The following is a 17,759-nucleotide window of genomic DNA, read 5'->3' on the forward strand; positions in this document are numbered from 1 at the left end:
ACCAATTTCCGAGTAAATTCTTCACACAAATAGTACTATACATTCTTAACTTGTTCCAGTGTTTGAACTTACACAATGCATAGATAGACATCATTATTTTTGAAATGTAGAAAAAATCACAAACTTTAAGTGTTAATCCCTCAGGAACAACTTACACACCAAAGATTATTGTTTTCACCAAGATTTGGTAGCATTAAATATGCACTTCCACTAATCGGAAAATACTGATTAGTGGAGAGATGATGGTGAGGACTGAGGCTTCCGCACATGGGTCACACACTCTATCCTTGTGCCACCGCTGCGCCGCAGAACATACATTTTGAAATGAGTTTTAACCAGCTGGTCCCCAGTCAGTGGCCGATCAAGCTGAAAATGGTCGTTTTTATTTAGTCGTCTTTGATTCCTTCACACATCCTTAGTGCTAAGTTGCTCCACGTTTTAGGGCATTGCCCCATTTCTGCAAAGTACTACTATTGAAATTATTTTGACTATAGTTTGAAAAGCATCATTGTACCGCTGTCCAAACCTGTAACCTTTTATAAACTCTCATAAACCTGTTCTGTCCCTTTATAAGATACGATAAGATAAGATTGACTTTATTGATCTCACAGTGGAGAAATTCACTTGTCACATCGGCTCAATAATCAAAAGAAGGTGCCAAAAGGAGGAAAAGGTGCATAGGGTATATACAGTGTGTCCACATATATACAGAGGATCGAAAAAAAAGATAAAAATAAAAAAAGGAAATAAAGCACAGATTTAAGATGACTTATGTACATTCAAGGTGACTTGTATACATATAGATTTGATGTTGGTACCAGGTAAAGAACAACAGTGAGGAAGTGAGATAACTATAACAGCTGAAGTCACTTATTTAACAGGATTATTGCACAGTAATTGCACATTAGTTATTGCAGTTACAGTGCAGAATTGTCTGATGGCAGCAGGGATGAATGACCTGCAGTAGCGCTCCTTTTTACAGACAGGATGACTAAGTCTGTCACTAAAGGGGCTGTTCAGCTCTTCTACAGTCTGGAGCAGGGGATGAAAGGCGTTATCCATGATGGATGTGAGCTTGGACAACACCCTCCTCTCTGCCACTTCCTCCACTGAGTCCAGAGTGCAGCCCAGGACAGAAGTGGCCTTCCTCCCCAGCTTATTCAACCTCTTTCTGTCCCGCTCTGCGTTGCCTGGAGCCCAGCAGACGACAGCGTAGAGGAGGGCTGAGGCCACCACAGAGTCGTAGATTTTAAGCAGGGGCCTGCTCACTCCAAAGGACCATTTATTTATATATATATATATATATATATATATATATATATATATATATATATATATATATATATATATATATATATATATATATATATATATATATATATATATATAAATAAATAAATAAAACATGGAGCCGGAGTTAGATGCTTTTCCACTCAACTGCATCTTGAGTGTTGCTTAAAATCTTTCCAATATTTAATCTTTTTATAGTTTTTATGTCTGCAGACACATAGAACTCTGCGGTCACCTCTTAACGCTGCTCCAACAGAAACTTGACACTAGAGGGCGGTAGCTATTTGTTTAGAGAGTAGGACCTGCAGGTTTTCTTTTCTTGTCTATCTTAAAACTTAACAATGACGTTTGAGTTCATTGAAACAACAAAGTGCGAACAAAGCACTGTTTTTATGGAGCTTTCCTATGGTCTCTCTGTGAGGTGTCCATGCTGAGGGAAGAAGTCATGTTGATGAGTGTACAGCGAGGTGTGTGCGTGTGATCGAGGCACGGCTGGTTACCTGGTGTCTGTCCAATCACAGCGTGATTCAGATGATTTCCACATTAACCTCAGTAGATCAAAGGGAATTCAGCTGGCAGGCCGTGAATACTCTCTCTGTCGCCTCTCTCTCTCTCTCTTTTAGTCACACACACGCACAGATTATTTTTAACCCCTTTGTCCCGTCTGTCTACTTCACACAAACAGGCAGACGAGTGAATGGAGGGAAACGTTATCTTCTCAACTATCAGAGACCAGCAAACACAGATGCGTCTCTGTGGGACACATGGCTGTTCCACATAATATGGTGATGATGGCTTTAAGGGGAAGATCCAATGCAAATGAGATTGGGGGTTTCACACACATACAAGCTCTTCTGTTTTCCTTTACTATGCTCATTATAGTTCAGAATTGTCTGATAAATGATACTCTGTGTATATCTGCCACTTGTACTTTGTTTATAACTCAAAGTGAAGATGTGCCTGTAAAAGAATGTAGCGTCACATTTTTTTTTATGTGTTTTTACTTTTAGCGGAAAAACTCAGCAGTACATCGGAATCTATAGAGCAGCGTCCCTGGATGATGGCAGACATTCCCATTTAACATGCAGGTCTTTATGAATGGTGCATTCCAGGCTTTTCAATAATGCATGCTCATTGCTCATCTGTTCTGGCCTCCCACCCCCATCCCCACCCAAAAAAAAACCACAAACAAAACAAAGGGACATGTGGGACAACACGTCATCCGGAGGATCCAAATGTGTGTTTGCGCTTCTTTAAAAATGGCATCCCAGCAGGCATTACGTATAGCACATTAGTTATTAGTAGAAGGACTGCTCTCAGTGGATTCTTTCTTTGTTTTGAAAACACATCCTTCATGTCGGATTTAGTCATAAATCTGTAGCTTCTGTTTCATATCAGTGCTTTATTGGGCTTTTTTAGAAGCCGCTAACACGGAAGCGCAGCTGTCCACTCTCTGTGTACGCGACCCACTTACTCTAATGTCCACACACACACACACACACAAGCGCTAATGCTTGAAACGTTTTGAAACGTGTGTTTTGGTGGAGGTTAAACAGGATCAAGGATTTAATTGCTGCGAACCAGCTTTTTTTTTTATTGCTGGTTTGTTTTATTCTCACCCAGCAGTAAATATTCCAGCCCAGAGAAGATTTTGGGGGGGGGAGCAGGGTTTCCCCAACACACATTCACACACAGCCACCTCTCCTGAGAGATGAACAACCCCCTCCAATCCACCCATCACCCAATCTTGCCCCAGGCCTTTAGCTGGGGTTGGCATGTCGAAGAGGGCTGAAAGCAGCGGATATGGGTGGGGCAGGGGTATCTGGGTAGATCAGGGTGGTAGGAGCGGTTGTAGGCAGTTTGATTGGCTACCGGGACTCTGCGCTGCCTAATTACACGCATACCTACCCAGAGAGTGTCAGTGGGCTGGTAGAAATCACACAGACTTCCTCCAGGGCTCGTGACAGGAAATCTTTATTGATCTCTAGAAACGGCGTGATTGGACCCAGAGATATTTTACTTTAAATGTCAAAGTGCAGCTGCGTTTTTTTTTCACCCCCCCCTAGCAACGACATTATTATGAACTCCTGCAACAGCCATTGACATTCATTGAAAGTTTGCTGAACCCAATTTCTCCCGTAGGTCAGTGATGTGATCCCTTTTAATGGATGGGAAGAGATTAACGCTTCATTTTAATGAGATCGGCGGAGATCAAAAAGATAATGCCTCCCCCCCGCAAGACCTGGACTTTTGTTCAAAGCTTGATTCCATGTCAGAGTCGATCACCTTGATGATGTTTAGAGCTGCAGCAGAAACGTGGCACTGCCATGCTAATCCAGAAGGAAGCCCCCCCCCCCCCCCCCCTCTGTCCTTCAAAACAAATCAATTCCACTGAGACGTTCAGAAAATGTGACCGCCTATCTCCACATGAAAACCAAGAACAGCTTGAAGTCGAGATCTTATCAAGCCACTTATCCTTCCCAGCTCCTCTGCCTTAATGCCGGGGCACGCACACAAACACGCAGTGTGACGGACCATCACTGAATGCTGACCTTTCTGCAGAATGAACCCGTGTGTCGCTGTATTACAGAAAGCGCCCTGCTACCCCCAACATCTGCACCCAGACAGACACTTCAGCTGCTCTCCACCGTGCTCCAGCCAATTGTGTTGGCTGTGTGGGATGCGAGGAGTTCGCGGGGGAAGCAAACTGTTGTGGAGACACTTCATAATGGCCCTGTTTTACTACACAGCTTGACTGCTTATTAATTTTTGATCGATGTAGGTTTGTGCCGCTCCAGGAAGGCTAACCTGCAGCCTGGTTTGTTTGTGTTTCAGGCCTCTGTGTGGCTGGTGCCCTTGAATAATGATGTATTCTAGAGGGTGAATCTGGCAGCTTTCTTTTCAAAAGCCGAAATTAGGCATGGATGTGGGGAAAGAAATCCTTTTGTCCCAGATTTAGGACAAAGGAGGCATACGTCTGGATCATCAATCTATTTTTGATGAAGAGCCACTCGCCAACCTTCATCTTCTCTGTCTGCTCCCTCTGAATGAACCTCTTTACGTCTGTGCATCCTAATAGCACATTTATATTCATTAATAATCCTACAATAAATGTCCCAATCCAAAGATAAGGATTAAACCTCTACATAGATCAACTCTTCTATCATCCTTATGTTGACCCTGTGCATGTTTTCATCAGCTGGCACATGATGAGGATTGTAGTGAAACAAAGGAGTGCTCAGACGAGCCTGCTGAGGAGGGGCTGAGTGGTTTTTGGGGTTCCTCCTGTCATCCTTTGTGTCCTAATTGAAGTTTTTCTGCCTCTAAACCCTCCAGACTTTCCTCCCCACCCCCTGCTGTTTTGAGGGGAGTGAATGTGTGGGTGGGGGGGTTGGCCCAACAGAGGTTTGAGGGGAAAGGTTCATGTCAGGCTTTGTTTCCACTGGCATGATGCCTGTCCCTGATTGCCCTTCTCTGTAGCACAGGGGTTCATAAACATCAAAACATCTAAAAGGGATGATGGAAGCTCTCTTTTGGGGAACATGATGCAACAAGATGCCCCTAATCTCTTGTTTGTAATTTTAGTTTTTCAAAGGCTGCACAGATTTATTATAGCTGCTGTTTGGTTTTAATGCAGGTATTTCTCTGGCCAGGAGGAGGTAGCGCAGTACCTGAGTTGTGGATCCTTTACGTGTGTGTGTGTGTGTGTGTGTGTGTGTGTGTGTGTGTGTGTAGGAAGTGGAGTACAGAGAGTTGCTACGGGAACCGATGATAAGACTTACTCAAAACACATGAACTGTACAGTTCCTCTCTCTCTCTTTTTCTTACTGTACTGAATGTGTGTGTGTTTCATACAAAGCACCTTGTTACTGTGGGTGTATAAAAGGCTGTGATCTTGAGCGCATGCTGGGCTGTGATGCATCAAGCAATTTGAAAAAACAATTATGCACCACCACGGTCCTTTCTGTTTCACTTTTTCTGTCTGAAGTAGTCAGGTGTAACCACCAGTTGATTATCTTCTTGAAAAGTACTCTAGAGTTTAGCACAAAGCACAACAAATTCATGAGAAAGCACCATGTGAGTCACCGGTGAATTTGGACACGGTAGCCAGCTGTGACAATGCACCAATGTTCCAATGATAAGCTGTCAAGACACTTTGTTTCATTAACAACCCCCCCCCCCCCCCAAAAAAAAAGCATGACAGAAACAAACAGGTTTTATGTGGGGGTAAGCATCTAAGAAACACATGACTTCATCAGTGTAGACAGAGTGTCTGCATAGTTTATCATGAGATTAAGCAATGTTATTGCTGAGAAACTGCTTAGGTTTTGTTGTGGTAACACACTGTATGTTATATTTATGGCATTTGTGTTGTAAATCTGATGCTACTGAATATTTCTGACTTGTCTAAAAACACTGGCAAACTTGCTTCACACAAGACCACATGCTGTAGTGTCACATGCCTTGGAGGGTGTTAGTGTGATGGGTGTGTATTATTATTATTATTACCACACTAAATGCCGTCATCAACCTAATGTGTCCTTTGTTGCTACATATCCTGCCATTTTCTTTTTACCTGAATAAATATTTAGGTTATTCTTTTGATTTAAATTTACAGACACATTAGAGACGCAATAGAAAATATTTGTATGAATATATATTTGTATGAATGTGAAATTAATGTTTTATATCTAAAATGTACACTAAGATCATGACACATATAACAGAACACAATTTGTTTGTTTAGAAGTAAAAAAAAAAAATGCTTCAGGTAATCATGGCCCCTCTCCGGTTCAGTTCTGAATTATAAGATCTATTTAATCGTTTACTTGTTTACTCTATTAATCTCTTTTGCTTGTGCTATTAACAGTGGCAGTAACATTAACGATACATTTGATTGATACAGAACTCAGAACAGAATGTCTTATATAGAAGATTATGGGGAAAAAAAACAGTCTTAGATCGCTTATACAAGATGCTAAAGACACTAAAATGTCAGCTCCTATTCTTTCTGTCTTTGATTTTGATTCCAGTGCTTGCTCTCTCACAGACAAAGGAAGATGTTTTATCAGCCACTAATAAAAATCATTAATGACGGAAACAGGATTATTTTTCAGTTATTTTGATCTGAACTTCTTGAAGTGAAATCAGAAACGACAAAAGTTTTTATCGACATGGTTGAAGCGGAGATTGTCCAAGGATCTCTCATCTGTCATGTCTATTCTGTGTGTTTTTGTACATCAGTCATTTGGTATGTAGGAGAATGTTCTGTCTGGTGTTGCCTTCTATTGCACAAGATCAAATCTGCCTTTGTTGTTCTCTGGCTAGAAACCAACCCATGAAGAACATCACAGATCTTTTACTTTCATGTGTAAATAAGAGGGTAAATCCAGGCTAGTTTTTTTTTTTCAGCTCATCATCAGAAAGTTGGGTTTGGTTATTGTGGACCAGCTGTTCCGCTCCAGCAGTTGTTACTTATGGAGAGAAGAGTCCGATAGAGATCCCGTCGGCCACACCATGTAGTGACACAAACCCTTTTGCTTCACAGCTGCTTCTGAATTCATTCCTGAGCTTAAAAAAGAGAGGGAGCTACGAGAGCGTAGCTGACGAGGCGTTTGCTTACAACCGAGACGAGAGAGACACTAAGGGAGAGGAGGGGTGGATGGGAGAGGGAGCAAGCCAGAGAGAGAGGGAGTGTTTCTCCCTTTCCCTAGCAACGGTTGGTGGTGTTCGCCTCAAACCTCTTGGTTTTTGTTTTGCTTTTTTTTTTTTTTCTCCGCGCACACACACACACACACACACACGGACGCACCTCCTATACTCATTCAGCTCGCTCGCCTTCAGCCTGTTGGACCCCCGGGCTGTCTCGTCACTTTAATTGTCTCCAAATGCTTCTTTTGGCTTTTTCCTGCCAAACAAAGGCTTTTTATCGAGGATAAGGAAGAAAAAAAAATAGATTCTTCACAGAAAGCGGCGAGATTAAAGAGCGGAGGACATAAGAGGGAAGCAGAGTGAGTGACAGAAGGAGAGTTAAGGAGGATGGAGCCTCTGAGCGCTCAGGATCTGCCCCGGCTCTCCTGGATCGACACTCTCTACAGCAGTACGTATCTCTCCATCCATCCATGTCCTCATCTCCACTCATTTATGATCAGATGTACCTCAATACATTTTAATTTGTTCCTCCCCCTGTCCTCCTGGTTTGCCATAGACCCACGGTTACATGCACGCAGTTTGAATTCTTAGCATTTTCCCATGACTTTCAATTAGCGGTTATCGCTGTAACTCAGCATCCAACTCAGCTGCATCTCCATCCTTTATTTCCCTGCTTTCTACAGCGGTTACACCTCATGCCTGCTCTTTTCAGGCGTATAAACCGGGGTAAGCCCTTATATGTACAGTTTGTCTCCAACAACCTGGAGGTAGAACTTTATGTTCCAAGCCCTCCAGAAGACGCGCTCTTTGATGTTGAACGTTAATCAAGCCTCTGCTGTGCTGCAGACTCACACTGTACACTGGATCAATAAGTGATCAGCTGCTAGTCCTGTTTAATGACGCAACAATTTCACCCTTCCCTCCACCAGCTTTAAAAACTCAACGCTCATTCGTACGAAGACACCATCCGTCAATCATGACACGAGTCTCTCTGCGTGGTTGTAGTTTGAACATAACCCACGTCTGATCAGGTGCAGCCGCGGTTCTGTTGTTGTGCCGTCGAGCTGCTTTGTGTGTACGCTGAGAGTTCTTGGGCTCACGGCACAGCCTCTCGGGATTTGCTCCACCGTGTCACTGCTGTTACCATGTTGTAATGTCCCGAGGGAAAGTAAATGGGAGAGGAACATCCACATGAAGTAATGATGAGAATAAAACCTTTGTGGCATGATGTGCTTGATGTGTGTATAATAACTAACTAAATAAATAAAAAAAAAAAAAAAAAAAAAATATATATATATATATATATATATATATATATATATATATATATATATATATATATATATATATATATATATATATATATATATATATATATATATATATATATATATATATATATATCCCAATCCTATCGATACAGTGTGAAATGGGATGTAGCATTGTAGTTTTCTGCTGGGTGTAGAGATTCACTGAGTATAAATGTTTTGGTTGATTACTTTTGTAAAGCCGATTTTGATTTCTGCACCGATTTTAAATACATTAACTGCATTTTATTTTTTTCCTTTTGGGGAAAAAATTATTTTAGGATAATTTGCTAATTACGTATCTTAACATAATATCCTGATTTTCTTAAACCGGACCAGATCTCTCTCTCAGCTTCACAGAAAACTCTCCAAACGCAGTAAAATCCTCCAGGTTGTGGGACAGAGGCACCTCTACACATAAAACCCAACAAAAAGCAGACAGAAAACCTTCTTTACTCCTTTAGAAAAGATATTACGACTCAAACTCTTTTTTTTTTTTTTTTTATTTGATGTTTTTGCACACTACAATTACTAGAAGTAAGCCATGTCACAAGACATTTTTCTCTTATTTACATGATCATAATTTCAAATATATCTGATAAACAACTTTATTTGAGGACAGCTGTGGTTTTCCCTTCAGACTGGTTAAGGGGACTGCACATGGGGAGCGCTGTAGCGTGGCATGTTTATGGACACGCGTCATTTGGCTCCTTTAACACACATCGAACGTGTCGGCCTGAATTGTGCAGGGACTGTCGACGCCACTGGACCTGAGCTGCAGCTAGTTTTACTGGAAGCGGTGACACTCTTGACTTGTTCGAGAAGGATTACTGGGCGTTGCTTCTTGGAGCATCGGTTGCCGGTGTGAAGTGTTATTTTTTAACATCTAGTGCTTCTGATGTGTATTGCTCCTTTGATTTATTTTTGGAGCATGTAATATAGGGCATGGCTTCCTTGTTGAAGTGGCAGCAACTAGCCAGTGTGAAGAAGTTTGGATGTAAGCATTTGCCTCTTGAAACCCATTAAATCTTCTTCTTTGACCCGACATCGTCTCAATCTGAATCTGTGAAAGTGCTTCCGCTGCTCTGGTGACCGTAGATTGTCCAAAGTGTTGCCGGGACCTATGAGCCACGCTGATAAATTTGTCATTGACATTTAGGGAAACTGTTGGCCTGTGCATTTGAGCTTAAATACAATAGAGCAAATTATGAGTGTTTATTTAAAAATGTTGACATGAATAATAAAATTATTTCTCCAAGGTGAGGTATGTGCTTTCACCTTGCAGGTCAAGAAGTTCTTGGTGCTTTTCTTTTACAGAGAAAGGAGCGCTTTTGGTTGTTGAGCTTGTGAAAAGATGGAATGAATCTTTCCACCGACACCAGTTTTCCCTTATGCTTTACAGAGGTGGATATTTTTAGATGCTCGTTGCATTCACTAATCGTTGTTTTAGTAATGAATGGGGTCAGTGTTTCTGTGTGATAATGAGTTTCCACACTGTGAAATCTGAAGCATATATAGTGTCTGCATTGTTTAGGTGTATTCTGTTAATCTTGGCATTGCAGTGAGGATTGGACACCAGATGGAACTGAATTAATTTTAAATTGTGGCGGAGGCTCGCTGTATGCACTGGCAAACTGGATATTAGCATCACAACTGGTTGGATCTAGCTTTTCCTAGATCCAACCAGCTCCACACACCTTTTACCTTATGCTCCTGACAGTTCATCAGCTTTTGCTTCCTCCGTGTGAGGTTGCTGAACTAGTCCTCTGCTCAAGGAGTTAAAATTAGACCCTCACATTCAACAATGCTTTAGGCATGCTCCCTCCTTACATATTTTAATCGGCTCCTTCTTGGGAGTAACACCCCAGAATGTGCGAGCCGACTCATATTTCTTCGGAAGCAGTAGGTCGACCCCGTCCCTCTGCTTTCTAACCGATATGCATCCAACTAAGTCTTCCTGTGTTTTCTGGGGAAGTACTAACACAAGGGTGTAATTGCATCTCCTCTTTTCAGCCACGGTGTGTGCGTTAAGCAGCGACCGCACATCCTGAGCCAGAGCAGCCAAGTGGGAGTGAAGGCAGAGTGACTCTGCTTCTCCCTGAGAGACTGAAGTCTTTCTGTTTAACCCCCACAGCTGATTTACACTCTGTGTTACATTTCTGCCTCGTTTTTCTACAGCTCCGTGCTTCTTCTGCTAGTGCTAAACCTGAAAATGTAAAAAAAAAATCCAAACGGCTCAAAGGGTGTTGATCTTCTTAATGCACATCTCATCAGAGTAAACCTTTTATCCGCCTTCTTCTGCGTCTCTTGTCCAGTCAGCATCTATAGTAGTTGAGTCTCTGAGAGCAATTAGTGTGTCTCAGTTGTTTTCGTTCAGCAAAAATCTCATTTTCCACACATCCTTTATTTTTTTTTGGAGCTCTCTTGTTTCAGTTTAGGAGGCTGATTGCTGTCCTTTGTGGTTTTCTCACACAGACTCATAAATTGAATTTGTTTTGCTCTAATCTGCTGCAGAGCAAGGAGTTTTACCTCTTCCTGTTGTTTGGAGCCTTACGCGGCTGTCTCAGTTTTCTGTCCTAAAATCAGTCTTGATCAGATGGCATGATATTGTGTAACATTAATCATCCCATTAGCTTTATGGTTTTGTTGCTAAAGTGGTTCATAATTATTTTGTATCTCAACATTGTATCACTGGCTAAAAATGTCCTCTTTCTACTCACTTTATCAAATTATTCCCCTCTCTTCTGTTGTTTACCGCACTTCCTTTACTAAACCCTTTTAATGGGTTGTAAGAGGGGGGGGGGGGGGGGAAAAAATTGCATTGTTTTTTTAAAATCAGTATTTTTTTTTGTTCCTGATATAGATTCATTTAGCAAGAGGAACTAGCTGATACTCCAGAAAAACTGATGCCATGTATATCTTACAAACGGCATCTTTAAAGTGTAGTAAACTAACTAACATTTTATCAATATTATATGGTCTCCATTAGTATTTGATATTGTTTCCCTCTAGATTTACTCAGCATTGACATTGTGGATGTTGCAGTCATCATTAAACTCACATCTTTCTCTGGCTGTTGAGGTTATCATGTGGAACTGTTTACGGAAGTGCTGCTAGGCTAATATTAGCATATTTGCTCTCTGTTTTGACGGGACTCCTTGTAAAATTAGGTCAGAACATAATCTAGTGGGGTTTTAGTTGGTTGCACGTGGGCAAAACTTATAAAAGAACGTTGTTCTGCACCATAACCTTATTGTCCTGCTTTCATTACATTTAATTTGTGGTGTTTCAGCTGCTCTCTGTGCAGGTCTGTCTACGCTGAAAGCTTTCAGAGCACAGTGCACAGTGGAGGGCATGTCTAAGACAGACGGAGACCAGCAGCCAATACAGTCTCTCTGTCCCAGTTTTGCAAGCCGTGTAAAATGTGGCACAAAATCATTCAGCACTGGGCCAACTGTTAGTTTGGTAATGGACTCCAGATATCAAATATTTGGTTATGCTTTGATTTTTTTCATTGCTGCTTTTAAATTGAGCAAATTTCCACTTAGATATTTTTTTGGGGGGGTTGAAGGTAAGAACAGCATCCATTGATATTTTTGTATTACATCTTCCATTCATTTGCTGATGTAAATGTACTGAATACACCAAACTATTTATTTTGGTCCCACAAAGTAATTTGAACTTCATCAGAATCACATTAGATTCATCTATTTTCCCAATCATTAAAAGAGGGATGATCTTTTTAGGGCCTTTTTACTTTCGAGCCGACCATTCTGCTTCAGCTTCAGTGCTCCTGCCACCTCCACAGCCTTAGTGAATGACTCCATCTTCATGATCTGCACTGCAACCTTCACAGAATTAGCCTGATCTCTGTCGTACTTCAGTGGCATGTGCAGCTACATCAAAGCGGGAAAGCTGGATTATGTAATGGTCAGGATATGGACAGCTTGGCATGGTGGGGCTGATGTGGCACGTGCACTTGCAGGGACATAACGCGTGCACATATGTCCAACGGATTTCCCCTTAATCCGATTCGGGGTGGGGAAGGGATGACTTTATGTGCATCTCTGGGGATGCAATAAAAAAATCTTGTCATGCCAGTGTGTCGGAGAGTACTTCTGTCAAGTTCTACTAACCATACCATGTCAGTCAGGATCGGCAGATGGGCCGTTTGTCAGTGGCTAAAAGAACGGAGCAGGACTCTTGATTTTTGTTACTTGCCTGTCAACATGTTTAGAATAATCTGTCAATTTTGTTATAACTAAGTAGAAGCTTTCAAGAAATGACCCGTGGCAGGCTACCCCTGTCATTTTTATTCGGTGCTGGTTTACTTCAGTGTGCTAATGTTCTGTCAAGATGACCTCTGGTCCCGAAATGTACCTTAAATCCTCAACTGGCCTGTCATCGGCACATTACTCACTTGAGCTGCAAAGGTGCCTTAGGATCACCATTGCTGGCATGCGAATTGGTTGCTTGGTGACACTTCCCCTAGTTACCTGTGTCTTTTCTGAAAAGTCACAGAGGAGACCTACAAGTGTCTACCTCTCAGCTTGAAGTGTTTTGAGAAAGGGTTAGCCATGCAATCCTAAAAGCCAGATTGTTACCCTAAGAATCCCAGCTCCTGGCCTCTCCTGCCACTTGGCTAGCATTTGACCTGACCTTGATGTTCCTCCTCAAAGGTGGTGGGCCCATGTGGAGTAGTTCACTGCTTAGCTCCCCCCAGGCCTCACCCTGGTCTGCATGTTCTTGGCTTGGCTTGGTTCGCCAATCACTGCTGTCACCAGTCATTGAGATTGTTGAATCACCTTTATTATGACCCCTCTTACCAGGACCAGAAGACTCTAAAAAGTGCTTCCAGAATCATAGGGGTACTTAAACCTTTCCGTCACTATGCTACAGAGTATTAGTGGTCTGATCAGGATGCCCCCTTTTCAGCCAGGTTTCATTTGAAAGAGACACTGAAGCAGTCCCACAACTTCTTGAATGGAATAGTCTGTACCTTTTAGCCTGGGCACATTGGGATTCCCCAGGAGAGTGTTGCTAGGGAGATAGATATCTGGGTTTTCCTTCTTACCATTACCTCCACAATCCAATCGTAGACACACAAAGGACAATGGAGAGATGGATGGGAATCCCCAGGCTGCCATTTTCTTTGTCTGGATTCCCTCTGGAGTACATTAACAGTGATGGAGTTCACTGCCAGCCATCAGCTCCTGGCTGACTTCGACCCAGTCCCAGTTTCTGTCTTCAAGTGTTAAATGTTAGCAGTTATTTGGCTGTCAAAGGGCTTTTCTCAGCTAACGGACTCTCAGAGGTTCTGGATAGCTTCCCGGCAGACTGTCTGAGGGGAGTTTTAATAAAACCGCGGCTAGTCATGGTGAACATCGAGTACTTCTACACTCAGTGCCAGGGGACACAAATCCATATAATATGAAAGTCTTTTTTCAACATGTCAGTTCTTCCTCAACCACACACAACCCAGGCCAGATCAGCAGCAATCCATGTGTTTACTGTTGTGTGGTTGCTGATAGAAAAAGTAAACTTCGGATCAAACTGCGATGAATGATCCTGCTGCCGTTTGCACTGCTGAAGGTTGGTTTTGCATTGCGTGCATCGAGGGTAACGTGTTGTTTATCTGGTGGAGGAAATCTGTTGTGCAATTTAATCGCTGTTGCGTGTCGGCTTTTAATCAATGCCTTCTCGCTGTTCATTCTCTGATCAACAAATGAATCTGTTCCTTCTTTTCCCTGAGCTGTAGCTATAGAAACGGCCATTCAGAGTTCCTGTCACAGACATGAGGAGGAAACAATCTGAGTCAGCCTGAAGCCCTGTTGTTACGTAACACAATCATCTCTGCTGCCTCCTCGGTGCCACACTTCTCCGCTTTGTGTTCATGCATTGTCTTCGCTTGGGCCCGGTTACGGAGTTTTGGCTTATGTAAGAAGTTCATCTCTCTAAAAATCACTCCACAAATAATCCCATGATGCACCTGAACCAAATGCTCCCTAGTTTTATTTAGCAAAACGCAGCTGCTGGGAATGACTACGCCAAGCAGTTGCTAATGATGCTCTCATCAGGCAAGACTATAATCCATGTCCTGTCACTTTTTAAGCACCATGTTTAACACACTGTTTTATACAAACCCCCACCACCTGGAAAATGGCATGCCTATTACTCTATTATACCTAGGAGCAACGCATGCAAGCTCCTTGTTCCGCCTCAGCAACGTTTAAACATGGAGATTAATTTGACAATATTCTAAACGAGTGAGTCCAGCTGAAAGAAGTGATATGGAGCTCTGCCTATCAGTCACAACCCTAACTTGACTTCTTGGTTGCTTCTGTCCCTGCAGGGGTTCAGCTGTGCCATGGCAGCCTGAGCTCATTCAGTGACAAGCTTTTCCATTATAGATGAAGCTTTTGCCGCTGACAACATGCTCTCACTGCTCTTTTACATGCGGCTTATAAACATGAGCTAGATGCTGAATTTGAACTTACTAAACTTTTACAGACGTCTGACAGCAAAGAAAAAAAGGCTAAATCTCATGTAATTTAGCATTCTGCTTAATTTCACTACAACATCTACAGGCCTCCTCAGACTGGATTAACTTGCACCGCGGTTGATTCAGTTACAAGCTCACAGCTTTAAGCACAGATGTTCACACCTGGTATTAAAGGAGAAGTCCGGTCAAAATCAGAATTCAAACTGCTGAAAGTACTTTAAATATAAAATTATAACATACTGTTTAATAAATGATAAGCTTTTTTAATTAAGAGTAATTTTCATTTGAAGGTCCTTTCATGGGGGCAGCCATCTTGGTGAAGAACAGTTCTGCCACCTCCCAGTTTGTGACGTCAGGTCGCAGTATTGGCTGTCGAGCAAGTCCCAATGCCCCATCTATCCCCTTGTAAATAAATATCAGTTTTTATGCCAATATATATTTTTTAACCCCTTAAACAAAGATAGACATGGTATTAAGCATTTAAATTTAAATTAATACTAATTTTACATTTTAGAGACATAAAAAGACAACAAATAAGCATTAAAGTACGGTTTATGGATTGAGTTCTGCAATGTTATAAGATGAGTATAAAACTCATCTTTAGAACCAATCTCTGCTCAAAATGGTGATCTGCACCGCCTAATCTACTTTTAGCAATTGTCAGTTATTGCAACCGTAAACTGCAGAAAATACGGGCAGAGCTGCTCTTTCTGAGTTTACTCTGCTCCTGTCAGGATGAGCTCAAGTGCGTTATGAGGCGGAGGGATATTTCGGCGTCACTTAATTTAAAGCCAAAACAAGCCATTTCTCTTTCAGAAGCAAGCCCAAAAAAACCTGCAACCCGCCACTCATGAAATTTACAAGCGACTCTAGAAAAAATAAGACCAAAGTCGCATAAAATAAGTGGGCTTCGCAACAGTGAGCGTTCTTTCCAAGTGTGTCGTATCACTCCGCCCCTCTGGTTGGGTAAATAAATGTCCCGCAAATTCTACATTATAAAAAAGAAAAACCTTCCGAAAAGTCTCGCTCTCATGTCATCTTGAAGACATTCTTCTTCTAAATGTTGGCTACAGATGACGTGTTTTCTCTCTGGCCAGAAGTTTGATGGTAAATCCTCCCTCTTCAAGTAGGTAATCCAACAAAAGAACCAGTGGATCATGAATTGGAAAGGTGAAAAAACTGTTTTTTTCACATTTACCTGATGTATTGGAACATCCAACTGCCATGCACGTGGGCATTGTTGTTTCAACAATAGCCCTCGCGAATTTCAATGGTGAAGTCCTCTCGAAATCTGAAATAAGTGTTGTTGATCGCAGCTGTGTACAACAGTTCCTATTGAATTAGCTTGTAGAGCGCAGGGCGTTACCGCGACATTACGTCACAGGATGTGAGGTCGGGCGACCATTATTGCCCATATTTGAGCAATAATGGCCGCCCCCATACACAGTGATTGAGACGACAATTTATGCTTTTATTTTCTTATTGATTAACGCTAAATTCATTAAATCAACACAAACGTATTAGTTTTAGGTATAGCTAATGATCCCCTGATTTTTTTTTTTTCCTTGTTGACCTGACTTCTCCTTTAAAGGAGCTAACTACAAGTTTAACTCCTCCCGCCCTGTAGGTGGCGCACTCACCCGTTCTCGTTTCAACCCTCAGCTGTACTGTTTGCTAGCCGGCTGCCGGGTCCAGTAGCATTAGCATAATGGTTAGCATTAGCAAGAATTTAACTTGCCTTTCCAGAAGGGAAGCAACCACCTCCGTGTGGCTTCTGAGCCCCTCTGCTTCCCTAAGTGGGCACCAACGCTCAAAAGTTTGAGCGATGTTCACCCTCGTTTTGCTTCTTTTTTGGTCTGCTTGAATCTGAGAAACGCAACGACGAGAAGAAGCCATTTCTCAGCGCTATCATGGGGCTGCTACGATCTGGAAACACCTGAGCTCCGTCTCACGTCACTTCAAACTACTACTCCTATTGGTGCAGATTCCTTCGGTGTCAACGTTGATATTGTAACCGATGGTAATCGTTTATATTTTGGACCCCTCAAAATGTGCAAAACAATTATTTATGCACTATATATTTATTTTTCAGTAAAATTAATACTTTTATTTCGCTCCACTCTAGACGTTCTGTGGATGTATTATTTTTGAAAAATGTTATTGTTTTGATAAAAAAGTTGTTACTATGACCTTTAAGATCCGCCATTTTCATCTGTTTTTTTTTTTTTTTTTTTTTTTGTAAATAATAACATGGTATAATCTGTGGAAGGGTAGACCAGGAGGCTGGTAGTGGATTTCTGCAGGTGAAGACTCACCACATGGATGCAGGTGAACATCCAGGGAATTGATATTGAGATAGTGGATTCTTCTAAGTACCTGGGTTTTCCCCTGAACAACAAACTGGACAGGAGTCCGAACATTGCTGCTCTTTACTGGAAGGGTCAGAAGAGACTCTACCTGCTGGGGAGGCTGAGGTCTTTTGGAGTGCAAGAGTGGATATATCCACTGGATGGTATATATAACAACATAGCTTGGACTGCTTGGCGTTCCACCTCAGTCCGCCTTGAATGCGTTCTCACCTGTATTTAACACAGATTAGGTGATGGTGCCAGATGAGAGTTGGCCTGTGTGTATTAATGCGCTGAGGACACGTTAGCTAATTTGTAAACTTTCTGAAAAACCTCAGTCTGTTTGTTTCTGAACAGTTACTTTCAAGTTGTCCCACCTCAAACAAGACTGATATTTTTTCTTGACTATAAAAACATTAGATTTGTGTGTTCTTTTTTTATTTTTATTTTTTATTAGCTGAGTCACTGACAGCTTAAGCTCCCTAAGTACATTAGAGCATTGTTTTTCTATAATCACGTTGCTTATAAAGTAAAGATGGATTAAAAAAATTAGTTATTTTTGTTTACTAAATCTTTGCTTCACATTATGTGAAGAAGTATTATGAATATAAAACAGATTTTGGTTGTTCCACCCATAAGAGGAACCACTAGTTTAGGGTT

At 41.7% G+C, this 17,759-nt stretch overlaps 1 protein-coding gene across 2 annotated transcripts in view; it reads left to right on the forward strand.

Moving 5' to 3' along the window:
* abr (ABR activator of RhoGEF and GTPase) overlaps positions 1–17,759 on the forward strand; it is a 156,380-nt gene that overhangs the window by 22,064 nt on the left and 116,557 nt on the right. The window contains exon 1 of one of the 2 annotated variants that reach the window (XM_012871244.3): positions 7,084–7,390. The exons of the other annotated variant lie outside the window; for it this stretch is intronic. Coding sequence (XP_012726698.2) covers positions 7,330–7,390 — 61 coding nt within the window. The 5' untranslated portion in view covers positions 7,084–7,329. Of the gene's footprint in view, positions 1–7,083; positions 7,391–17,759 lie in introns of those variants that run through there. 2 annotated transcript variants of the gene reach the window in all.

The sequence above is a fragment of the Fundulus heteroclitus genome, chromosome 11, assembly GCF_011125445.2.
Source record: "Fundulus heteroclitus isolate FHET01 chromosome 11, MU-UCD_Fhet_4.1, whole genome shotgun sequence".
Classification (NCBI taxonomy): domain Eukaryota; kingdom Metazoa; phylum Chordata; class Actinopteri; order Cyprinodontiformes; family Fundulidae; genus Fundulus; species Fundulus heteroclitus.